Here is a 26,565-nt window from a genome sequence, read left to right as displayed (position 1 = left end):
CTTTCTCTCAGAGTCGGGAGTTAGGCTTCAGGCTGAAAAGCAGGGAAGGCCCTGCCCCTTCCCATCCTTCTGTGTCCGTATTGGCGGAGGGGCCTGCGCGACAGGCTCTCATTGGTCCTAGACCTCATTGGGGGTCTAGAGAGAATACGCTCTGGTTATGGGCGGGACCAGACGGTACCGAGGGGGGGATCTAGGCGCAACCAATCCTGGCCCGAGGATTGTGTTGTGTGGCCTGGTAGGGGGTGTCCCGACCCCCCCTTTCTGGGCATCCTGGGGGATGATCCGGGTGCCAGGCCCGGAGTCGGCCGCCTGATGCCAGGCGGGCCGAGCCGGGGATGCTGGAACGAAGGGCGTTGCTATGGCAACGGGAGGCAGGGCCTGGGGAGGGGACCAGGCCCGGGCTGGGGCCGGGGGGGCCGGCGGTGGCTGTGGCTGGGCGATGGCTGAGCGCGGTCCGGCCTTCTGCGGCCTCTACGACACGTCCTCGCTGCTTCAATACTGCAACGGTGAGACCCCCTCCTCACATTTGACCCTGGGCCCGCCCAGGGTTGGACACATCTCCTCCTGCCCTAACCTCCTGCTTCCAAGTCTCCGTCCCTGTCCCTTGCTGAAGATTCTCCTTCCTCTTCCAGCAGGACCCTCACCCCAGAGCAAGGTCCTTGATCCCCAAAACCCTGATCCCAGTCCCTCACCCGCTTTGACTCCCCCCTTCTCCGGAGGTGACTGGATGGAGACAAGGGGTCAGAACCTTCGGGAGCTTGGGATCGAAGGGGTGAAGGCCTGGAGGTCTGAAACTCTGTCCTCCCTATCCCTTCTCAATCCTCTGGGACCTTCTCCCTTCTTGGCAGAGGGACAGATTAGAGGGAGGGTGGGATTTGGTGCAGACTTGTGGACTGGGTGTGGGACTGGGGAGGACCACCAGAGGACTTGCCCTCCACTATACCCCCCAAATTCTCAGGCCCCACCCCTCCCACCCATCCCACCCCTTAAGACTCCCTTCTTCTCCCCAGACAAATTAGTATGGTACTAGAAGGGCCATTGTGCGTGTCAGTCCCAGATGAGGGGAGGTGAAGGCAGAGGGGAGGGGAGATGGGAGAAGTGAGAAGTGGAGGATGGTCTCTGGGCAAAAGGACTGAGGTGGGGAATGGTATGTAGAGTCAGAGGACTTGAGTCTTGTGGTGGAGGCCAGGCCAAGGCCTCAGAATGCCACTGGCCTCTCTGGGTGGAGGCTGTAGGGCCAAGATGAAAGCTCCTCTATTTCACTCAAAGGGCCCTGAGAAGGGACCCTCTTCCACTTTAGAGGCTCACTCCCTTGGACACACACCTCAGTGCCAGGGACCACTGAAGTTGGCAGAGGACCAGGATGCTTGCTCATTTTTTCACTCTGTGCCCCTCTATGAGGCAGGACGACAGGGTGTCTACACCTGGGTGGAGTACCTACTCTGCTGCTGAAACGGCGTGTGTCCTTGTACAAGTAACTTCATCTCTTTGGACCTTTGTCCCCTTCCTTCTCCCCTTCTCCTAGAATAGGTATAATTGTAAACTACTAGAGTCGCTGGGAGCATTAGGTACCATAATAACAGTTAATTATATTCTGGATTTACTTAGCACATACCATGAGCCGGGAAACGTGCTAAGTGTTTTGCATGAACAGTGCCTGCCACATGTAAGCCCACTTTAACAAATCTGTTTTTTGGTAGGTATTATTAATGTTAAGTAAGAGGGGGCTCCACACAACGAGGTGATTGGGCCCTCCTGCCCCTCACCTATTTGCTGTGTGACCTTTGGCAAGTTTGCACACTGCTCCAACCTCCGTCCTTAGTTTTCCTCCTTTGCATATGTGAGGCCAACAGGACCCTGAGATTCCTTCCTCTTGAGTTCCAAGTCCAGAGAACTATCTCCTTCCGACCTTGGGAAGCCCCTACCTTCCTCTTCAGGTCCAGGCACCGGACCAGACTGGCGCTGGGTGGGGGACAGGGCCGGCGAAGCCTGGCAGACTATTGAGCCGCTGGGGGAGGGCGGGGAGGGACTGAAGGCTGCACTGCGGAGCCCAGCGGTCGGGCGGGGAGGTATGGCTGAGGGATGGCAGGTGCGACGTATGCGTCCCGTTCCTGTTAATGCTACCATCTGGCTGGGGGCCAGGGCATCCTCGGTTGTTGCCAGCAATGAGTCTGGGTATGAGCGGTCTGGAAGGAAGGGGGAAGGGGAGACACCCCGGTCCTCCGCTTCTCCCATTTCGGGAAAATGTGTGTGTGGGGAGGGGCGATGGAAGAATTATTTTGGCTGCACCCTTGGGCTGGAGAGGAGGAGAGCCGAATCTGGGGCGTGGGGTATAGAAGCGAAATAAAGTAGGGGGACAGAGGAGAGATGCTCCGGCTAGGGAAGAGAGTTGGGGGTCAGGTCCTCGCCCGCATCTCCCTTGTGTGGGTCTCCTGGGTCTGCGATGTGCTGCCTGCAACCCCCAAGTCTTCCGCCAGGGGCCGCAGAAACTCTGTCCTTGCCTCAGGCTCTGGGGTCGAACCCCTCAGCGTGAAGAGAAGGGGAAGGGGACCACACAGGACCTTTTGGCTAGGAAAGTCAGAGATGGAACGTTAGTATCCGCGATAAAATATTGTTATTCATCGGGGGAATATTGGGGATCAATTCTAGAACGTTGGTGTCACTAGAAATAAGTTGATGTCATCCTTAAAATGTTGATATCACTCATAAATATTTAGCATCTTAGTCATAGAATCTTAAAACCAGAGTCGAGAGGCTCTAGATTCGTACACTCTTCAAGGTAAGAGAAGAAGGGACTTCCCTAAGGTCACACTCCAGGGCGCTGCGGCAGAAAGGAGTGTGGGGGTAAGGACTGAGAGCCATGGGGATTTCCTTGCCCCTCCTCCGAGCCCTGTTGTTGGCGCTTCTCCAAGCGTCTCGGGCCCAGGTTGCGGGAGAGGAAGGGGGCGTGGCTGGCCCCGCTCAGTCCGGGGAAGGCGGGAAGGACACCTCGGGCGTTGGAGTTCCTGGGTGGCCCCTGCAGCCAGTACTCCACTACCTTCCAGATGACAATTTATCGGGCACGAGCGGCATGGAGGTGGACGACCGCGTGTCGGCGCTGGAGCAGCGGCTGCAGCTGCAGGAAGATGAGCTGGCGGTCCTAAAGGCGGCGCTGGCTGACGCGCTGCGTCGCCTACGGGCATGCGAAGAGCAGGGCGCTGCACTGCGCGCGCGGGGAACCCCCAAGGGCCGCGCGCCTCCGCGCCTAGGCACTACAGCCTCGGGTATCTTCTCTAGAATGGAAGGGTGAGATAGAGAGGGGCCGGTGCTCGGACCTCACGCTCACGGGCTTCTGTCTAAATTCATCCCTCTAGTGTGTCAGCTCTTGAAAGGCCTTCCACCCAGGACGCCCCTAAATGGCTCAGGACCCCAGCGGCGCGTGGGTGGCTATGCCACGTCCCCTTCCTCCCCCAAGAAGGAGGCGACCTCCGGACGCAGGTAAGGCCCGAAAGCCGGGATCCTCAGCCTCCTTTCTAAACCTTGTGGGAGACAGTGACAGTGTATATGGAAAGGGGTAGACTCATGTTCTCGAACTCCAGCAGTGGAAGGTGCGGGGAGATTCTCGTCTGCCTCCGGCACTCGCCCGCTGACCTCGCAGGTTCCCGCCCTAAATATGTGCTCTCTTTGTAGTGCCCGCCGCTACTTGTCCCCGGAGCGCCTGGCCTCGGTGCGCCGCGAGGACCCCCGCAGCCGCACCACATCCTCCAGCAGCAATTGCAGCGCCAAAAAGGAAGGGTAAGAGTCCGAGGCGGGGCCATGTCGCAGACAGTGGGGCCAGGACCCCAGATGGGCATCTAAGAGAATGGGGATTTATGGTAATGTCTCAGGACAGGATGTGATAACCTAAAGCGGGGTCATCTAGTTCAGAATGAGGAACCGTGCTGGAGGCTTGGAGGGACCAATAGTGTGGTAGAAAGGGGAAGGCCTGGAAAGGCGGAGCCAACATTGAGGGGCGTGGTCAAAGCATTAAGGGGCTAGATCAGAACAGAGGGATTTGGAAGGTCTTGTCTCCTGGATGAGCTCTAGTAGAGGTCAGGGAGGAGCCAAGTTTGTGGGCGTTGCTACAAGAGGAGCGTCCCCATTGAGTATCAGGGGTACTATCAGCGAAGAAGCATCAGAGAAATTTCTGCAGGAAATAGGAGACTCAGAGGGAGGGGCGTGATGGGAATTTGAGGGAGTGGTCAGAAGTGTTAGCCTGATCAAATCAGAACCTGGGGTGGGGGGTCACTGGGACTGCGACCAGGTGGGGGAATGTCAGATGCAAGGAGTGGGGCGGAGCGGAGCCTGGGTCACTGCCAGGCAGAAATGGGCGTGGCTTGAGGGTTGGGCAGGGCTATAGGCGGGCACGGTCCAATCTCTGGAGGCGGAGCCAACCTGGAGGTCTGAAAGGACTCAACTCAGGGACAAGGTCACGTGAAAGCGGTGGTTGTCAGAATTCCTGGCGGTACCAGTGGAGGGTCCAGGGGAACAGTCAATTATCCAGAGAAGAGTCAACTCGGGCAGAATCTGGAGAGGTGTGTGTGATCAGAATGTTGGGCATGGTCAACTCCATGGAGGTGGGGCCATACTGCGGAGCGGAGCTGAGCGGAGTAAAAACGTAAGGGCGGGGTCGTGATTCAATGGGCGTGGTCAGGGTCTAGGGGCAGGACTAAGGCAGGGCCGCTGTCTAAAACTAGACGTTTCAACCCCACTCAAATAATAGCAAACAGGTATATAGCGCTGTGCCAAGCACTACTCCGGGCACTTCACACGAATTAATTTAACTCTTGCAACCACCCCTGGAGGTAGGTACTCTTATTATCCCCGTTTTAAAAACGAGGAAACCGAGGCAGAAGTTGGGTAACTTGCCCACACTGTTAGGAAGTGGAAGAGCTGGGATTTGAACTCAGGCATACACGCCCCTGAGTCCATGTTCTCAAGCAACACTCTCCTCCATTCCCTAAAAAGAGCCTGGTATCAGGACCCCACAGCCCGGGATGTGAAACCCATTGTGACCCGCCGGCTCGCGGGGTCAGTCGCGGAGGGCGGGTCAGGGCGCGGCGCGGGCGCCTCCCAGGGCCGGAAGCGGCGGGGCCGGTCCCGGCTCCACCTCCAGCCCCGAAGCTCCGCCAGCCGCCGCCATGAGTAGCTTTGGAGCTGGGTGAGACCCTCTTGTAGACCCCCTTCTCCCGGCGCTCAGGGGCCTGGATCTCAGGTCTCCTCCCTCGCCAGAGACCCAGGCCCACGAGCATTGCCCCATTCAGCCGGCGGAGGGAACGTGGAGACACACCCCTCCCCTTAAACGTTCACCGCTTCCCTTGCTGCTTGAAGTTCGGGGCGCTGTGGGAGTGGGGGTGGGGAGCGTTGGGAGAGCCGCTCTGGTTAGGAAGGTGGGGGTCCCTGCTGACTCCCCTCTTCCAGGATCGCGTTCCTGCCACTTGGTGCTGTGTGACCTTTGGCGATCACTGCCTCTCTGGGCCTGTGTCTTAGGCTCTGCAAGATCAACCGAGCAAAGCACACGGCCTGCAGAGAGGCAGCGCTCCGCTCCTTACGCGGTCCCCCCTTACGCATCAGAAGAACGGGGAGCATTGGGATGGGGGAATAGTGGTTCCCCTTTTCTGACCTGCTTACTAATTAGGGTGCTTTTTTTTTTTATCCTGTCCTGACAGCAAAACCAAAGAAGTTATCTTCAGCATGGGTAAGTGGGGAGAGCGTGAGGGGCTTGGTTGGGGGCTTGCTGGGGTAAGAGGGGGGAGGCTGGAGGTCAGGGGACCTGGCTACTAGGCCTTTGCCTCTGGCCTGAGTTTCCCCTCCTACTTTTTTCTTTTTTAAAAGTAAAGCCTGAAGGGGAGAGGAAAAAGGGATGGGGGCTGGAGTCAGCACCTGACCTCTAGGGGTATTCTGACAGAGGAGGGCTCCGTGAAAATGTTCCTGAGGGGCCGCCCTGTGCTCATGCTGATCCCAGATGACCTGGCGCCCACCTACAGCCTGGATACACGCTCAGAGCTGCCTTCCCGCCGGTTCAAGCTGGACTGGGTGTATCCTTTGGTTTAATCTCTTCCTCCCCGCCCCCACCCCATCCCGCAGTAAGAGGGGACAAAAGCCCTTCTGGTGTAGGACTTCAGCAGGAGGGAGGTCTTTGTTCTGAAGGTGGGATTTCCAGCCTTCTGTGGCTGGTGGGGTCAAGATGACCCTGTAGTCAGGAGGGGGCAGAGGAAGGCAGGTTAGCTGAAATTCTCCCTTATGATTCATTAAAGTAGCAAATATTTGCTGAGCGTCTTCAATATGTCAGATTCTCTTCTACTGGTGAGCTGGTTTATGGAGCTCACCTAAAGGGGGGGATGGGCAGATGATAACACAGAAACCAGTGATTAGATAAACAAGATAATTTCAGATAGTGATAAATTCTGAGAATACAGTAATTTAAGCTTATAGAAAGGGAATAACTAGGTTTCTCTGAGGAGGGAGCATTTGAGCTTCAAATTGAACAATCACGAGCCTGCATAGGAAGAACTGTAATATTCCAAATAGAGGCCTCAGCAGGTACAAGGGCTTGGTGTGGGCTTGGTGTGTTTGAGAAACAGAAATTGGTAATGGTTAAGAACACTTCAGAGACTGGCAGAAATGGGTTGAAACCCCAGCCTAGTCTCTGACTGACTGTGTAACCCTGGACAAGTCACCTTGCCTCTGTGTCTCAGTTGTCTACTGAAAAATGGGTTTCATGATCTTAGATTCATTGGGCTGTGAAACAACGTGTAAAGGTACTGAGCTCATAATGTGTGTCCCATAAACAGGAATTGATAAAAATAATCATTATTGAGCACTTACATGCTAGGCACTGTTCTAAGTTATTTGATGTGTAAATATGTTGAATAGTACGATCCTGTCTTTTGTAAAATTAAGAATGTATTTTTACAGCCAGTGTCCTCCAGGAGTTCTCTGAGGCCTAGAGGATGGGAATTATTACTCCTACTTCCCAGATGAGGAAACTGAGGCCAAGAGGGGACTGAGCCCTGTCCTAGGGAGCTAGAGCAGATCTGAGTCAAGAGCTCTGACTTTAGGCCCCAAGTTTTTTTTCAAAAAGTCCACTGGGGCTTGGGATCCTTATCCTAGGGACCCAGTCCCTGTGCTCTTCTCTTGGCTTTGGTTTCTGCTCTGGAGGAGGCAGGGATGGTGGAGCCCATAGTCTCCTCAAGGCAGCTGGAAATATACATGGGAATCAAGGAATACCAAGCTGTCATACCAGGCTGGGCTTGATGAGCATCAGATGAGAGACAGCTGAGACAGCAAGAGTTAGTGTGGCTCATTTCCCATCTCAAAAATGACTGGAGGGTGGGGCAGTTTCTATGGGATCAGGATACACATACTGAAATTCATTCAAATCTTTTCTGAACGTTTTCTGGGGCCAAGGCTGGGGACCCAGTATTCACCATGACAGTGTCTACCTGTCCTCCTGGGCTCTCAGTCCTTGGAAGACAGAGTCCTTGGCAGTGACAACTTATAGTGGGCAGGGCTGGAATAGAGGAACCCAGAGTGGGCAGCTGCCCCAGCCTGGGGATCAGGGAGGGCTTCTCAGAGGAGGAGTTACAGAACTGAACAAAACAGCTCAGTCTCAGCTACCATGGGACTCAGTCTCATTGGGGAGTATGGATAGTTTATCAATTAACCAGATAATTACTAAATGGGATAAGTTCAGTGGAGGAAATGAGCCTGAGGGCAGCTCTGAGGAGGTGACAGCTAAGAAGGGTGGCAGATAGAATGTACTAGGCAAAGGGAAAGTTAGTGCCAAGGCTTGTTGGCAGTTAATGATCTGGCATTGTGAAGAACTCCCAAATCAGACAGCAAGGGAGGGCAGGAACCCTGCTAAGGCTAGGGAGGGACCAGCCAGGCTAGTTCTGAACAGGGGAGAGTCAGCCATTCCTTAGGCAGATAATTGACTTCTTATGTCAGCTGTGTGTCAGGCCCTGACCTGGGCACAAGGGATACAACAGTGAACAAAATAGACAAAGATTCCTGTCCTCCTGGAGCAGAGACCAGTGGAGACCGATAAGTTAAACACATAGCATGTGGGATGCTGATGAGAGCATTGCAGAAATATGAGGGGGGAGGGGGATGAGGGCAGTGAGGGTACATGAGTTTGCACTTTCAAATGGCATGGGCAGAAAGGCCTCTCCCGGGAGCTGACAGTGGAGCAGAGACCTGGAGGAGGTGAGGAAGCCATGGAGGGAGAGGGGGAAGCGTACTCAGGTGGAGGGAACAGTGAGTGCAAAGGCCCTGAGGTGAGAACAGGGAAGAGCTGAGTAGGTATGAGGGGAATGAGGAATAAGGGCCCAGATCAGGTCAGGCCTTGTGCCTGGGCTTTTGTAAAGATTTTCACTTTTGCTATGAGTGAGGTGGGACCCATGGGAAGGTTCTGAGCAGAGGCGGGATATGAGCTGAGTTAGAGTTCATGGGTTTTAACAGCATCCCTCTGGGGGCAGGGGGATGGTCCAGAGCTTATATTAGTTTCCTGTGGCTGCTGTAACAAATAACAGGAAAATCTTTCACAGTTGTGGAGACTAGCAATCCCAAATCACGGTGTCAGCAGGGCCACGCTCCGTCCTGAGGCTCTGGGGGAGAATTTGTTCCATGTCTGTCTCCCAGCTTTTGATGGCTGTTGACAACGCCAAGAGTTCTTTGGCTTGTAGCTGCCTCACTCCTATCTCTGTCTTCAGACGGCTTTTTCCACCCCTGGGTCTATGTGTTACAAAGACACTGGTCATTGGATTTAGGACCCATCCAGATGATCACATTTTGAGATTCTTAATTACATCTGTAAAGACTCCTTTTCCAAGTAAGATCACGTTCACAGATTCGGGAGGGGGTAATATTTTGGTGGACATAATTTTGTCGGGGGGGGGTTACCATCATTCAAATCCTCACGGATATAAGAGTGGAAGCAAGAAAATCTAGCTCCCGTTACCTTGTTGAGTCTGGTAGTCAGTACGAGCAATGCCAAACAGGCTCCTTAACCGGCCCGGGCATCTCCAGCTATGGCTACCGTGGCCGAGACTGCCGCGCCAACCTTTACCTGCTGCCCACAGGGGAGATAGTGTACTTTGTGGCCTCCGTGGCCGTGCTGTACAGCATAGAGGAGCAGAGACAGCGGCACTACCTGGGACACAATGATGACATCAAATGGTGAGGCCTGGGAGGGGCTGGGAAGAGAACTCCAGCTCTGTTAGGGCGGCAGAGTGGTGCCAGGCCTCCATTGGCCTGCAGGCTGAACTCCGGGGGAGAAAATGTAGATTGATTACATTTCAAATGTCAGTGAATCCACTCAATTGCCTAGATTTTTCACTGTTGAAAACTTAGAGCTGACTCCCCAGACAATCCTGCAGTGTGTTCGGCCTATTTGGTTGCGGGGCCCCTTTAAATGGGTGCCCTCTCCTGGCCATTTGTGGTAGAGGCCTGAGCCCTGTAGGCATTTGAGTTAGAGACCCCAGGCCTGAGCTGGGATACCCTTTGGGGGTATTGCTACTGAAAGACTAAAGAAATGTTTATTGACTAAACTCAATCAACCAACTTGTGGAATGAATAACCAGGCATTGTGGCTGTGGCCTGCTACAGGAAAGGTCTGGGGGACTGCTCCCTCCCACTGAGCCCTGTCCATCTGTCTTCTCTCCCTTCAGCCTGGCGGTCCACCCTGATATGGTCACCATTGCCACTGGACAGGTGGCAGGTACCACTAAGGAGGGAAAGGTAACCGAGTGGGGGGGCAGGACAGGGAGACGGGAGGGGTTTGGTTACAGGGTGGGGGGTCCCCCTGGGGGCAGCTGGGCCCCCAGGTAACAGGACTCTTTCTTTCCTGTAGCCACTGCCACCCCATGTGCGCATCTGGGATTCAGTTTCCCTCTCTACTTTACACGTGCTGGGCCTGGGGGTGTTTGACCGAGCTGTGTGCTGTGTGGGCTTTTCCAAATCGGTGAGTTCTGCACTGACCCTCACCTGCCTCTCACCTCCAAACTCAGGAGCCAGTGTTGCTTCTTCCCACCTGCCCCTTTGGGATGGAGGCCATGCCTTCACTGTGATGTCGCAAGTGTAGGCCACGCCTCCTGGCAGCACTCTAGGCTGAACGCCCATCTGTGTGGCCTCACAGACCTGCTCTGTTAGCCCTTTTGAAGGGTCCTGACTGCCCCAAACATACTCCTCAGTGACGCCTTGTAGATCAGGTAATGCTTATTGTGTTATTTTTCACACCACCTTTCATTCTCCAAGGGTCCTTATCCCTTAGGCATTTTCAGCCCAGCCTCCAGGGTGGTGAGGCTCTGCTACTGTGTTAGATGGGTGTTGGCAGGTCTGGGCAAGATAAGTACAGAAATTGAGAGTAAGCCTTTAGGAATTTATAGAGCAATTTGACATTCCCACAACATCCAAGTACGTGATTGCTGGGCTTTCTTGTTTATTCTTTAATCATGTTTTACATTTTAACCGTATTTTACCTAAGTGTTGGCCTACAATGGATTGGGGAATAAAAAACAGCCAGTCCTCCCACAGATAGTTTAGGAAGTCCCAGGATTGGAGCCTCACAAGTTTTCTGAGGCCTATGGAGACATCTTAGAGCTTTGGGAGGAAAAGAATCTATTTCGTTGCCAAAGTGTATGTGTATGTGGGGAGCCTTGCAAAATCAAAATTAACCTGTGTTTAAAGGTATGAAAAAACAGCATTTTACCACTTGATTGTTTAATTTCATATACATAAAAGTCATTCCACAGGAAAATGCAGATTAGAAGGTCTCGGTAAGAATTCCTGACCATGTGATGACTGCAGAGAAATTGTGGCTGAGGGAAAATTAGATTGATTTCTTAGGGAAGAGTCATTTCAAAAAGGAAATTATAAAAACCTTTTAAATGTGTGTATGGCTGCTGGATGGGGAGTATGTATTTTAATGTGTTTCACTGACGTGAGCCAGAGACTTTGAACATCTTAAAACAGGTCTGAGTGTCAAATGCCCCAGCGAGTGAAGTGTTGGGGGAGGTGGATCCTGACCCATCTTGCCCCTCTCCCCTTCTCGCTCCTCCTCCTAGAACGGGGGCAACCTGCTCTGTGCAGTAGACGAATCCAACGATCATGTGCTTTCCGTGTGGGACTGGGCCAAGGAGACCAAGGTCGTGGATAGCAAGGTGGGGTAACTGTTCTCATCCCTTCTCCTTGGGGTGTATCATGGGACTGGCCAGATCTCAGTGGTCAGGAGTCTGGAATCAGATAAACTCACATTTAAATCCTGGCTTTGCTGTTTGCTGGCTTGTGTGACTTTGGGCAGGAGGTTTGCCCTCTCTGAGTCTTGGTTGTATCATCTGTAAAATGGGGATAATGGTAGCATCTTCCTTGCAGGCTATGATGTTGGATAGGGGGTGGGTGGACCAGGCCCAACAGAGGGGTTGGTACAAGGTAGCTGGCTGCTGATTCTACAGTCCTGCGATGTCCAAGACAGACCTTGATTTGCATCAAGGTGGCCTGGGCAGTGGCCTATTTTATAGATGAGGAACCTGAGGCATGGTATTGGGGAGAACTACTTGCACAAGGTCACATGCCCATTCCGGGCTGGGGGCAGGAGACTGGGTTCTGGATCAGGGCCCACGGTTTGGGGAAGGAGAAATGGTTGAGAGGCTGGACGGTAGAGTCCGACCTACATGAGTTGATTCTGGACGCGTGCTTACCTGGTTGTGTGGCCTTAGGCAAGAGTCTTCCCCTCAAAGTGTTTGGCACAGTGTTTGATACAGAGCAGGGCTGTCCAAGTGTCTGGCTGTTATGTTGGTAAGGACGGCAATAATGCATCACTGGCCAGCCCTGCCTCCTGTATTTAAGTTTGCCCAGATAGAAGATACAGGCAACTTGGGTGTGAGTGCACAGCCCACACAGCTGTAGAGGGCAGTCCTACATGGGTGGGTGTGGTGGCCTTGGTGGCTTTAAGGACCTCATTCAGATCTCCCATTCCCCAAAGTGCTCCAACGAGGCCGTGCTGGTAGCTACCTTCCACCCCACAGACCCCACTGTGCTCATTACCTGTGGGAAATCCCACATCTACTTCTGGAGCTTGGAGGGCGGCAGCCTGAGCAAACGGCAGGGCCTCTTTGAGGTGAGTGCCATGGGTACAGGGACGGGCTGGGCCTGAAAGAGGCAGGCGGGGATACCTAGGCAGACGACAGGATATTCCAAGGAGTCCCAAAGGCTGGAGATTACAAGCACACTGTGCTGTTGCCTGCCGGGGCCTCAGTTTCCTTACCCATCCCATGGGGATGATCTTCCTTAACTCTGAAGTTTCAAGGATTCAATAGGATAAAGAGTATAGCTAGCAGATAATAAACGCTCAGTAAATGGCACTGCAGTTGTCGATAGTATGGATAAACATGGAGAGGTCAGAGGCCAACTGGTGGGAAGAAACACGCACTGAGAGAAGCTGAGTGGGAAGCAGAGGGCCGGGGAGAGAAGGTGCAAAGACACCTCTGATGTGGCTCTCCTTCGTTTGGTGAGAGTTGGGGCTTTATCCCAAAGAGGGAGGCCCTGAGAACACTAGGCACAGATGGCAAAGAAACATACTGAGAAGAGATACTGAAAAGATACTGAGAAGAAGGTGGGGCCAGGAGAGGGACCTACTTAAAGACAGACAGAAGATGGGGAGGGAGGGAGGGAGGGAGAGGGGAGAAATATGGCGGAGAGAGGGGAATCCTAGGGGAAGAGAGCAGGGGAAACCAGGGACAGAGGGGACAGAAATCAGGGAGGAGAGAAGAGGCAGGAACTGGGTCCGGGGGTGGGAAAGGGAGAGAGTATAGTCAGAAACTATACACGACATGAGCACTCCACGGAGGCAGGCTGGAGATGGGGACGCTCCATGCAGGGCCTCCCAAAAGCATGGAGGCGATCCCCTGGACCGTGGTCCTGGATGATGGGCAAGCGCGGGGAGACCACCTGGCTTCAGTGAACTTCTGACACCTTCCCCTTCTGCCCCACCTTAGAAACACGAGAAACCGAAGTATGTGCTGTGTGTGACCTTTTTGGAAGGTGGCGATGTGGTCACCGGGGACTCGGGGGGGAACCTCTACGTCTGGGGCAAAGGTCAGTGTCACCCCACCTATTTGGTCCCTTATCTGGTCCTTCCTAAGCACCTTTGGCTATGTCTCCCTTTCTCTGACCCTGCTTGTATGCAGTGGATGATAAAACAGGCTAAATCCTTACTTGTTCAATTCCAACACCCCCATCAAGGCTCAGCTCCAATATCCTGCCCCCGCGAAATCTTTACTTATTTCCCATACTTGTCCTCTGCAAATCCCATGTTAGGGATCAAATCTGAGCTATAAATGAATGGGTTAACCCAGTTGTGGGAGTGTAGGTGAGTGGGTGGGTAGGTGGATGGATGGACAGGTAGTTTGTTGCAGAGAAATTACTAAATGAAAGGAGTTTCTTAGTCAATGAATGAAAGAATGAGTAATGAATGTGCTGTGCTACTTAATGGTCGATGATTGGGTGAGTGAATAACTGCAAAAGACAAATCGTTGTCCCCATGATGGATGACTGTGTTAATGAATAGGTCTTTTCCCAGGCAGTGGGTCTATGCATTGATGAGTGAATGAATGAATGAATGAATGAATGAATGGTTATCTCAGCCAATGGATTAATGTGTTAGGAAGAATGGATTGTTCCAGAAAGTAGATTGATTACTGAACTGATAAATGTATTGGTTGTCCTAGGCAGTGGATGGATGAATAAATGGTTGTCCCAACCAATGGCTTACTGGGTTGTTCCAGCCTTTGGGTGAATTGTGAATGGATGACATGAACAAATGAGTGAATTTTTGGCCTGGGTACTTTTGCTTTCACATACACTATGTTCCTTATTCAAGGTTGCACTGAATATATTCCCATTTCACAGATGAAAAACAATAGTCTCAGAGAAGGGCAATGACCCAGCAAGTGGCTGAGCTGGGCAGAGTCAGGGCACTTGGTCTTTAAGGCCCCTGCCCTTGTCAGGCCATCTGCCGTACTGCTCATGGGTATATGGGAGACAGGCCTGAACCAGGTGTCACTCTGTGACCTCAGGTAAAGGCTTTCCCTCTCTGGGCCTCAGATTTCTGCCTGTAAACTGAGGGGGAGGCAGGGATTATCTCTAAGTGCCAGTTCTCCTGACCTAGGGGAGCTTGGTTCCCTGTTGGGCTACCCCAGGTGTGGGGAATGGGAGGGAAATGGGTTGGGGAGTTGGACAGGCTTGGGTTCAGGTCTCAGCAGTGCTGTGTGCTGTCTGGGTAGCCATTGGGAGAGTCACGTCCCTTCTGAGACTCAGTTGCCCCATCTGTAATTAGGATATAATATCACTACCTCCCTCACAGGGTTGTTCAGAGCTTACCTTGAGATTAGACAGCTGAGAATAAGGTCTGAGTAATTGGCAATGTGTCTTTTCCAGCAGACTATAAGCTCTCTGAGGCCAGGGACTGACTGATTCATTTCCATATCCCCAATTTTACCACTGCGTCCAGCCTGTGGGGCTTCAGGGTGTCGGATGGGTGGAAGGATAGGTGGGAAAAATGATGTATTACATGTGGCACCTTATTTGCGTCTTCAAGGATGGGAACTGAAGAGGGTTCCTTCCTCCTCTCTGCGTCCCTGCCCCTCCCTAGTCTCACAGCCTCCAGTCTTGCCCTTTCCAGTTCTGTTTGTTCTCAGAAACAAATATAAACCTAACCTTGTCCTTCCCCCGCCAAACCCTCCCATTACTCCCCTGTTCCCTCAGGACAAGGTCCATCTTCCTCGCTGAGGCCTCGAAGACCCTGCATGGTCTGGCCCTGCCTCCTCTTGCCCCTTGTATGTTACTCTCAGTCACACCAGATTTCTTTTAGTTGCCTAAATAGTCCCTGCTCTGTCCTACTCTCTGCCCTTTGCACATGTTGTTCCTTCTGCCTGGAATATTTTTCCATCCTTTTGTCCTAGCCAACTCCTTCTCAACCTTCAGATCCGTGCTCAGCCAACCCCTCCAGGAAGCTCTCCCTGACCTACCAGGCTGGGTATCCTCTATAGGACCCCTACAGTCTTCTGGGTTTCCACTTCCCAGCCTTGGGTTGTCACTGACTGCTAGTAAGTCTGTCTCTGAAATTGGACCATGAGCTCTGTGAGGGTAACATCTGAGGTTGTCGTGGTCACCACTGTGTACCCAGTATCACCCAGCATGAGGCTATGCCCAGAGTAAACGTTAGCTAAATAACTGTTGATTTGAATGGGTAAATAAATGAATGAGAGTGGATGGGTAGATTGACAGATGAGTGGATAGATGAATGAGTGGATAGATGGATGGGAAAACAGATGGACATGTGTGGATATTTGGACAGAAGGATGGATATGGTGACTGGTGAATCAATCAGTGGGTGCTTGAATGAAAGAGAGGGTGAATGAATAGATGATAGGTGGAATGTTGGATGGGTAAATGAATGGGTGGATGGGTGGATGGACGGCTGGATGGATCAGTACATCGATGCATTGGATCAGGGGTGTCCAAACTGTGGCCCGCGGACCAACTGCAGCCCGCAATCCATTTTTTATTGGCCCGCAGCAAATTCCAAAAATATATTTAGTTTACTTATATAAACCAGGTGAGGCAATACGTACTTCACCTTGAGTGAGTGGCCCAGCTGTTTGTGTAGTTTACCACATATGGCCCTTGGTGAAAACAGTTGAAAAAAGTTTGGACACCCCTGGGTTGGATGAATGGTTGAGTGAGTGGATAGATGGATGGACAAACCAGTAGACAAGTGAATGGATCAAAGGGTGAATGGACAGATGGATAGATATTAGTTCAGATGGTTTAATGGATGGATAACAGGGTATTTGAACAGATGAGTGTGGGGGTGGAAGGGTTGATAGAAGTAAAGGTGGATAAATGGCTGGATGTAGGATTGAGAATTCAAAGTGCTTGCAGAGGTCAGTACAGGGAAACCTCCCCATGCTGACCCCTGCCCCTGACCACCCCACAGGTGGGAACCGCATCACTCAGGCGGTGCCTGGTGCCCATGATGGTGGTGTGTTTGGGCTCTGCGCCCTGCGGGACGGGACGCTGGTGTCCGGAGGGGGCCGTGATCGGCGGGTGGTCCTCTGGGGTTCCGACTACAGCAAGCTGCAGGAGGTGGAGGTGAGGATCCTATGAAGTTAAGGAGACCTCCCCTCACCCCACCAGGGCTCCCAATACTAGACCCTCCTCTCCCCAGCCTGTCACTCCCAGCCCCACCCATGTCTGTCCTACACTCATCTGTCTGCCTTCTCCGCTCTTGCCCACCCAGGTGCCTGAGGATTTTGGCCCTGTGCGCACCATTGCGGAGGGCTGGGGAGACACACTGTATGTGGGGACCACCCGCAACTCCATCCTGCAGGGCTCTGTGCACATGGGCTTCTCGCTGCTCATCCAGGTGAGCTCTCTATTCTGCGCCTGCCTGCCTCCCTCCCCTACGATCTCTCTTCTCTTCCGTGCACCATTCATCTTTCCTATCTTCCCATTCTGGTTTTTCCTCACCTCCCTGCCCCATCCCTTTTCTTTTGGCCTGACCAATACCACTTACCTTCCCTTTACCTGCTCCTGCTACATAACCCTACCCGGACCTAGGACTTCTCCCAGAACTCCCCATGATCCAGCAACCAACAGGGTAACTGCTAGCACAGCAGAGGGTCCCCAGGATCCTCCAGCTGTGCTGTCCTCAGCTCTTCTCATCAGGGCGGTGTCCTTTTCTGTTGGTAAGTGCCCTGGCATGTTGTCACCCAGGCTGCACATAACGTAGTGCACACACTTCCCAGGACCAGGTCTGCAGCTCCAGGGATCTAAGAAGGCCCTCTGTTGTCCTTCTGTTTTTATTCTTGCTGCTCAAATACCCACAATTCCTTCCTGATGTGTCAAAACCCTACCCCCACACACTTGAAAATCCCAGCTCCTGAGAGATGGTATAGTATGCTGATTAGGAACATGCATTTTAGACTGACTGCCTGGGTTCTAATCACAGCCCTATCTCATCAGTTGTGTGGTATGAGGCAAGTGAGTAACCTCTCTGTGCCTTTATGAAAGGAACATAAGAGAGCCGACGTCATGGGGTTTTGTGGATTTCTTGAGTCAGTTCATATACAGCATTTTGAATGTTGCCTGGCATAGAGTAAGTGCTGAGAGTCTTAGCCAAAATTACTCCTTGTTCAGTGGTCTCCCTTCCTTCATCCCCTCCATGCATTTTCCCTCTGACAGGAGAGCTGAAATCAGGCTGCGGCATTTACATACCCCCTCTGGCTTTATTTTCTGTAGGAAGGAGATGAAGAAAAACAAGGACTGGAGGGATTTTCTAGGTATCCCCATAAGGGACCTTGGAGACCCTTAATAATTTTATCAATATCCTATATTATTAATATATATTAATATATTGTTAGAGTTAGACTTATTATCATTATACTGATACTGATTATTATAATTATATTGATTATCAATCTTAATGATTTATGACTAAATATATTAATATGTGTTATTAATAATAATGGCCACTTCCATTTTGTAAGCACTTTGTACTAGCCTTCTACACTTTCCATCCACAATTTGAGTGAACACAACAACATTATGAAGCACGTACAATGATTAGCCCCATTTTACAGAAGATCAAACTGAGGCTCCACGAGAAGTCACCTGCCTAGGTGACTGCCACAGTCAGTAACAGAAAGCTGAAGTCAGATCCACCAGGCTGAGTGTATTCCATGGGATCCCACAGCCTTCTGGGTACCGTCTGACTCCCAAAGTCAAGCTCTTATCCATCATGCTCTCTTGCCTTCCAGTGCAAACTAAAAAGCAAAGTTGGGGGTGAGGATGGGGCATTTGCCTCAAGCCACACACTGGCAGGGGTCTGTCCGATCACAGCCTCTTTAGAAACACAGTGGAAAGGGTGTTCCCTGGGTCACTTGTGGGTAGGTGGGTTGCTGGAGCCACTCCAGAACTTCTTTTTGGCATCAGACTTGAGGGGAAAGGGTCAGAACTTATGGTCTTCCCTTTCTGCCAGGGCCATGTGGAAGAGCTGTGGGGCCTAGCCACGCACCCCAGCCGGGCACAGTTTGTAACATGTGGGCATGATAAGCTGGTGCATCTGTGGAGTGCAGAGTCCCATCAGCCCCTGTGGAGCAGGATCATCGAGGTAAGGGAACCGGAGAGGTGACATAGTGTTCTAACCGAACCACTTGTCTCAATGTGTCAGGGCTCAGTGCATCAGCTAGAACCCGCGCCTGGTCTTTTTAAGCAGAAAGGGATTTAGGTGCTTCCATATTCGCTTGGAAGGACTAGAAGGGAGGATGCCCAGAACAAAAGCACAGAACTGACCCTCCAGGGGAGCTGCTGCCATTGTCAGAATCAGAAGGGTGGGGAGTCAGGAACCACTGAGTTCAAGAAAATGCCATTGTCATTGTAGCTGCAATTCAGGAACCAGGAAGCTGTGGTCCCTGCAAGTGTTGGCTCTAGAACTACACTGTTTAATACATGTGGCTACTCAAACTTAACTTTAAAATGCAAACAGAATTAAAAATTCAGTGCCGTGGCTGCACTGGCTACATTTCAAATATGGCTAATGGCCACCATATTTCAAAGTGCTAAGAGAGAACATTGCCATCATTGCAGAAGGTTCTACTGGACTGTGTTGCTCTAGAGCAGGGGTGTCCAAAGTTTTTTCAATGTTTTTCACCAAGGGCCATATGCGGTAAAATACACAAACAGCTGGGCCACTCACTCGAGGTGAAGTACGTATTGCCTCACCTGGTTTATTTAAGTAAACTAAATATATTTTTGGAATTTGCTGCAGGCCAATAAAAAATGGATCGCGGCTGCAGTTGGCCCGTGGGCCGCAGTTTGGACACCCCTGCTCTAGAGTGACTGACTGGTGGCTACATTTGCACTGACCAAAAACATACTCTGTGCCCTTGTGTTCAAGGCTAGTGACTGATCACTAGCATAGCAAATGCCATTGTTTTCACCATCCAACTAGTCAAAGGAAGTGGCAGAAGCAGGGCCTCCGCCTTCTGCCTTCTAGAACCCACCCAATTTCAACTTTTTGTCCATCCCAAATCACAGCAGAATCATAGTTGCAAGGGATTCTGGGCAGTGTAGTTTTTAAGCTCTCCTGCCTATGCAGTATGGGACACTACAAGGTCAGTCCATCATAACCTCCATACCACCCTTTGAGGCTTTGCTTCAGGAATCCAGGATTACCTTTGTTCCTGGAACACGATGACCTTTGAATTTCTATGAATCAGGGATGGTTTGCCCTGGAAATTGTTAGGGCATATATAGTGATCCTCATCCTGACTGCCTAATTTAACAGCTACTGTATGCTAGGCCCTGTGCTCAAAACAGCAGTTCTCCAGTTTGCCAGGGCATCAGAATCACCTGGGAGTTGTTTTTGTTTTTTAGGGTGCTTTGTTTTTAATATATTTTTTTTCCCCTTCTTCTACCTCCCCACCCCACTCCGGTTCAAGCTGTTGTTTCTCAGTCTAGTTGTGTAGGACACAGCTCCCTGGCCCATGCTGGTATTATGAGCATTGCGCTCCCCCATGGCTGAGGCAGTTGGTCCCCGGTCGGCCGCTCACGATGGCTGCTGGCCACCAGCCACTCACGCTGGCCACTGGCAGCTCATGGCAGCACATGGTAGCCCATGATGGCACATGCTGGCTGCCAGCCACTCAAACTGGCTTCTGGCCGCTCTTGGCAGCGCATTAGGAGCTCGGCGCCAACCACTTGAGCCACCGGGCCCACCCCCTTGGGAGTTATTAAAAACACAGAATCCTGAGTCCTATCCACAGAGACTCTTGATTCAGGACGTCTGAGTTTGGGACCAGAAATGTACAATTTGTAACGAGCTCCCTCAGGTTATTCTGATTCAGGTGGTCTGTTGACCATACCCGGAGAAACTGGCTTAGCACTTTATGCCCATCATCTTTTTAACTCCTCTCCCTGACTTTCACACCAAGGAAGTAGGGATGACGGAGCCCCTCTCAGAAAGATAAAATCACTTGTCCATCCTCACAGTGAAATTATAATCATAGCTGACCTTTCCTGAGTGCTTCCTGTGGGCCATCTTATTTACCAGCTTACCATTCTAAGGACTTTACACCTTGCTTATAATAATCCTGCAAAATGTGTATTGATCTCCATTTGTCAGATGACACAACCAAGACTATGACAGAGAAAGTTATTTGATGTCATATAATTAGAAGTGTCACAGCCACATTTTGTACCCAAGTCTGATTCCATCGTGCTCTATTGCCTGCGAACCAACCAAATGCCCTCCCAAAGTTTAAAAATGATAATACCCAGTGCTGGGTATTAGATAAAGATGTGGGGAAACAGGCATTCAGATTCGCCTGGTGATAAGTTGACATTCTTTTATGGAAAGCAAATTGTCATTATATATCAAAAGTCTTAAAAATACAGATATCCTTTGTCTCGCTCTAGAAAAACACCTAAGGAAATCATCTTGGATGAATCAAGCTGTGGGTATTTAAAACGAGTTACAAAGGATTCAGAATCCACAATGACAGGAGGGATGTTTTCTGGTCCAGCTGGCTTATTCAAGGAAAGGGGAATTATTTCCAGAGTGCCTGGGGCAATGGGTTCCTGGAGGGCGGCAGAGGAAGGTGAGAGCCTTCATTCCAGGCTGAGAGTTGGCTCTGAGGTAGGGGTATGGCCAGAAGGACGGGGGACCCCAGCTCTAAGCCATGTCTCTTCTCTCTCCACAGGACCCTGCCCGCTCTGCTGGCTTCCACCCCAGTGGCTCTGTCCTGGCTGTGGGCACAGTGACTGGCAGGTAAAGCTGAATTGGGCATTTGGGGAGGGCTTCTCTGCTCCCGCCTCCCAAACTGTCCCTTGACACCACCCTCCCCTACTCCCCCAGGCTCTGCTCCCCCCTCCCAAACTGTCCCTTGACACCCCCCTTCGCTACTCGCCCAGAGCCTGCAGAGAACATTAATTAGGTACCAACTGTTTGCCAAGACTTGATCTCCCAGCATTCCTTGAGAGTGAGCTTCTCTCCAAATCTATTCTGGAGTCCCTTCCTCAGGTCTCACAGATTGCTCTCCCCCTCCCAGATCAGCTCACCCCTCTTCTTCTGCCCTCCCCCCATGCCTTCTCCTTAAAGATGGCTGTTGCTGGACACAGAGACCCATGACCTGGTGGCTATCCATACAGATGGCAATGAACAGATCTCATTGGTCAGCTTCTCCCCAGGTAAGGGGTGGGCCTTGGACCTTGGAAAGGCAAGGCCTGGGAACTGAGACTCAGTTACTGGCAGCGGGAAGGGGTGGAACCTGTGTGTCCAGGCCTGGGAGGCGGGTCTAGGACTGAAAAGGGGATGGAGCTTGGGACTACTGAGGAGTCTGGGATAGTGGGGGGCTGAATCTGAGAGAGGAGGGGGTGGAGCCTGGGTGCCTCCTCATAGCCCCCCTCCCCCTCCCCCAGACGGGGCGTACCTGGCGGTGGGCTCCCACGACAACTTGGTGTACGTGTACACGGTGGACCAAGGCGGCCGCAAGGTCAGCCGCCTGGGCAAGTGCTCGGTGAGTGGGCAGTGACCCCCAGCCCGCGCCGCCACTCCATCCAGGGGGTACAAAATTAACCAGTTTTCTACCTTAAGGGAGCACAGCTTCAACATTCAACTGACTGCCCTGGTCACGTCAAGAAGGCTTAAGCCCCGCCCACACATTTACCCTCTCTTGTGTTCTAAGCCCACCCCTCATGTAGCCCCACCCCTTCGTGTAGCCCCGCCCATCCTGTTCTAAGCACACCCTCTGTGTAGCCCAGTCCCTTGCATTTAAAGCCCAATCCTCTGTGTCTAGCTCTGCCCACGTGTTCTAAGCTTCCGTTGTGTTCTAAGCCTTTTGTCTGGCCCCCCCATCATAGTCTGGCCCCGCCCCTGGTAGTCTGGCCCTGCCCCCACGCTCTAAAGGCCTTTGTATCCTTTTTGCCCCTTGTGTTCTCACCAGAACCTCTGTATTTTGCCATCCATTCCTTCTGATCTAATCCTTCCCGTTCCAGCTCTAATTCCACCCCTTCCCTCCCTGTAGGGCCATTCCAGTTTCATCACCCACCTGGATTGGGCCCAGGACAGCAGCTGCTTTGTCACCAACTCCGGGGACTATGAGATTTTGTACTGTGAGTTCTCCAAGACCCAAAGGCATTCCTCCATGGGTTTCCTTATTTGCATAGACTTCCCTGAGTTCTGGGAGGGGAGACTGGCTTCTTCAGGTATCTCTCCTGTGACTATCGTATTTAAGGGCTGTTCTGATTGGTTGATTTCCTGGCTTGATTACCACCCTGGTGAACCCCATTTTTCACCAGTCCTTCCCCTTTCTGGTTGGATGGGTGGGGTGTAGGTTTCTAAGCAGATGCCCCTGCTCACATTTTGGGGGGTCAGGACCTAGGGTCCAGCCCCCTAAGCCAGTCGGGAGAGGTGGAATAAGTCCTGTGACCCTAGCCTCTTGTCTTGGACATCAGTGCCCATGGTGTGTGAAATGGATGGGTTAAGTAAGTAGTTATTTCCACTCTGAACCCCTCCCCCATTTTCTGCCCCAGGGGACCCAGCTACCTGTAAGCAGATCACCAGTGCAGATGCTGTTAGGAACATGGAATGGGCCACAGTTACTTGTGTCCTGGGATTTGGGGTGTTCGGTAAGTTCTGGAATGGGGAAGGTCCCATTAAAGACAGAAGTTCCAAGGAACATCCCTGTCTGGTTGTTTTCACAGTCTCTCTCTATTGGTTACCTCCGGAGTGGGAAACTCACTTCTTGAGTACACCTGTGGGCAGTATTTGTGTAAGAGGAAAGGGTAGGGTGAGACGAAAATTGATATCCTTTGGAGATGTAATGAAATGAGGCCAAATGGGTGGTAGCACCTGGTCCAGACAGATTCACACTACGGGTGCCCTAGTCACCCCTTCATTCAGGCATTAATGTAGTTAACATGTAATTCCTGAGCACCTCTGTGCCCAGCCCTGGGCTGGTCAGTCCTGGGACACAGTGGTGACCACGACAGTCCCAGCCCTGCCATCATGGGACTGATAGTCCAGTGGGGGAGACAGACTTATCCCTAGTCAACTTGGAGTAGGTCAGGCAGGGACAAGGAAGCCCAGAGGGGGCATTTGGCCCCAGCCTGGGAGGGAGTCAGGGAGGGCTTCCTGGAAGAAGGGACATCCAGGCTGGTCCTGGAGGATGAGAAGTTAGATTCCAGGGCAGTGAAGAAGGAAAGCTGTCTCTAGGTAAATGGAATAATAGCATGTACAGAAACCCAGAGGTGACATAGAGCTTGGCATTTGGAGAAATTCGAGAAGGCAGGGTGGCTAAATCATTGCAGAGTTCAAGGGAGGCACTGGTGAGGACAAGGCTAGAGCAGTGTGTGTGAGGGCCACGCAGAGTTTGGGGGTCATGGTGAGAAGCTGGGGCTTTCTCCTGAGGCCACCAGGGAACCACGAAGCGTTTTGAACAGTGTGGGGGACAGGATCAGATACATATTTCCAAAGGGTTCTGACTCCCACCCCTGGCTAGAGACAGTCTGGGTGAGATGAAGGTAGGGAGGCTGGGATGGGGCCTGTTACTCTTGGAGGGTCCCTGGCTCCCGCTGATATCCTACCACCACCACACCCACAGGGATCTGGTCTGAGGGAGCAGACGGTACTGACATCAACGCCGTGGCTCGCTCCCATGATGGCAAGTTGCTGGCTTCCGCTGATGACTTTGGCAAAGTCCACCTATTTAGCTACCCTTGCTGTCAGCCTCGAGTGAGTCCCTCTGGGGGGCTGGCAGGGTGGAGGTAATAAGCAGCCATGGGGGCAAGATTGAGGCAGCCCTGGTCCTCTCCAGGCCTCAGTTTACTCACCTGTACAAGGAGGGCAGTGGGCTTAATCTCAAGGGCCTTTCTTAATCTGAAGGTTGATGAATTTCAGTCTGCAGTGCTAAACCTCTGAGCATCTGCAAGTCTGAGCGTTTTGATTCTTTTATCCTCATTAACTCAATAAATATTTATTGAGCGCCTGCTGTGTGCCTGGGCACAGAATACAGCAGTAAACAAGTTAGGTCACTGCCCTCACCAAGTTGACATTCTAAGTCGCATGATGGTTCCAAGTAACTACAAATCTAAGGTTTTTTTGAATCTACATCATCTGTGATCTACAACATCTGCCGTTCTAGAACAAGGGACACAAACTCCAAGGCCACGGGGTCAGACAGGCGGTGAGAATAATTGAATGAGGCTGGGCAGCAGCTACTCCTTACACCCCATTACACTTCACTACTGGGGGAAAGCTGGTTTAGTGCATTCTGATCTGAGGTTTTGACAGAAGCTGGAAATCAGGATTTTAAAGTGAGATTCCATGATTGATTGATTGATTGATTGATTGATTGATTATTTGAGTGTTTTTCCAGGACCTGTCAGCTCCAAGTCAAGTAGTTGTTTCAATCTAGTTGTGGAGGGCGCAGCTCACAGTGGCCCATGTGGGGATCAAACTGACAACCTTGTTAACAGCACCACACTCTAACCAACTGAGCTAATTGACTGCCTCACTTCCTTGATTTTCAAATGTCAGCGACTATCTTTCTAAAAACAGAGAGTATATTCAACATATCCACAGGCCACTAGCAGATAACCTGGGTCTAAGATAAAACTGGACATTCATTTTACCATTCTCTGGTTCTAACAGACGAAATTTGTTTTAATATTTTATTATGAAATTTGCACACATAAAAGCAGATAAAATAGTACGGTGATCCTTCCTGTACTTATTACCTATGTTCAACTATTACCAGATTTGGCATACTTGTTTCTTCTCTTTTTCTCTTCTGTTCTTTTTTTTCCTAAAGTTTTTAAAAAACAACCTAATATGTGACTTTTTAGCTCTCCAGATTAGCATTCATATCTCAAAAATAAAGATAATTCTTAACATATCTACAAATCCATGTTCTTACCTACTAATATCTACAAATCCATGTTCATACCTACTAATCAATATTATTTTTAAATATGATCTAATATCCGATCTGTATTCAAATTTCCCTGATTGTCTCCAAAAATGGCCTTCTACACACACTTTGGTTTGTTTGAATCGAGGTCCAAACGTTGCATGTGCTTATGTCTTGTATCTGGTTGTACAGAACAGCCTTCCCCACATGCACACTTTTTTGGTTTTTTTTTAATACCATTGAATTGTTGAAGAAATCGGATCATTTGCCCTGTTGGTTCTTAAAGGGGGATTTATTAAGCAGAGGAGAAGGGGGTCAGTTTGGGAAGACATGGAGTGACATTGCCCCCTCTGACCTTTCACTTCCTTCTTTCCCTACCACAGGCCCTCAGCCACAAATATGGTGGACACAGCAGCCATGTGACAAATGTGGCCTTCTTGTGGGATGACAGTATGGCCCTGACCACAGGGGGCAAGGACACCAGCATACTGCAGTGGAGGGTGGTCTGATATGGGGGCCCCAGGGACATGGGGCCAGGGTAGAGTTAGATGGGAGGGCTGGAATTCTATTTTCGGGAGATGTCTATTGCTGAATAGAGTAATATATACCCAGAGTATGTCTATAGAAGAGAGGGTTATGGGAGTGGGAGGGTAGACGGACAGACAGAAGTCTCTATTTATCGGGGTGGGAAGAGGGGTCACATTGTCTTGGGGAAGCCATTAGGGTGTTTGGTTTGGGGTGTTTTTTAAGTTTATTATTTTATATCATCCAGAAATAAAGACATATGCACTGAGGTGGAGTGTCAAGATCTGCATATGTGGTGTGTGCATAGATTATGTCTATAGGTGTGTGCATATGGGTGTGTGTGTATATATTACAGTGTTTGTGAGGAGGGACCATAATTATGGTCCTTATTGGATGTAAGTGATAGAAATGAACCTTGCTCTTACGACAAAAGAGAACTCAGTTGGCCCACAAATCAAACAAGGAAGAGCAGATGTGCCTCTGGGTTTCAGGGCCATTGAACCAAGGATTTGAGGGCCACCAGGACACTCATGTCATACCTTTTCTGACCTACGAGTCAGCATTTTTCTCAAACCAGCATTCTCCACAGCACAGAAACATGGCACCCAGCAGCTGCAAAGGTCACATCAACCAGCCTTGGACTTCAAGTCCAAAAAATCCCAGGGAAGGATTGTGATTGGCCCATCTGCACATCAGTTAACTTGACCAGCCAGTTGGTCTACTATGATTGGGTGAAGTACCAGTCCTGGACCAGTCCTGATTGTGGCCAGGGAGGTGGGATTGTGCAAAAATTCAGAAGCCTCCATCTGTCCCACAAGTTTGAAGTAGAGCAAGGTGTGTTTTCAAAGAAATGGGGCAATGACACAAAAGATGTCTGGGAGTTAGAGTATGAGGACTTTGGGTTACAAAAGACGTGTAAACACAACTCCATCCATCGTAAATAATAAGGTATTGCCAGGTCCTGGAACTGGGTAGTCCAGGAGAGGCCCATCAGGATTCAGGGAGCTCAAATGTGGTCATCAGGATTCTCAGAGATTTCTGAACTTGGTAT

General features: G+C 51.1%; 1 protein-coding gene across 1 annotated transcript; it reads left to right on the top strand.

The window, feature by feature from the left end:
* Positions 1–212: 212 nt before the first annotated feature.
* EML2 (EMAP like 2) lies at positions 213–25,803 on the top strand. The gene is given in 23 exon segments (XM_081030861.1): positions 213–381; positions 384–506; positions 3,045–3,263; positions 3,354–3,477; positions 3,670–3,774; positions 5,688–5,716; positions 5,927–6,056; positions 9,049–9,198; positions 9,690–9,759; positions 9,872–9,982; positions 11,085–11,180; positions 12,002–12,136; positions 13,014–13,113; positions 16,016–16,170; positions 16,319–16,444; positions 18,059–18,190; positions 20,781–20,848; positions 21,179–21,267; positions 21,499–21,596; positions 22,104–22,191; positions 22,612–22,707; positions 23,682–23,812; positions 25,373–25,803. Coding segments are annotated over 23 exon segments (2,547 nt in total). The 5' UTR covers positions 213–335; the 3' UTR covers positions 25,499–25,803.
* Positions 25,804–26,565: the final 762 nt, after the last annotated feature.

Source organism: Rhinolophus hipposideros, assembly GCF_964194185.1.
Source record: "Rhinolophus hipposideros genome assembly, chromosome: 21".
Classification (NCBI taxonomy): domain Eukaryota; kingdom Metazoa; phylum Chordata; class Mammalia; order Chiroptera; family Rhinolophidae; genus Rhinolophus; species Rhinolophus hipposideros.
The sequence above is the reverse complement of the archived record's forward strand: the minus strand, read 5'-3'. Positions and strand labels throughout refer to the sequence as shown.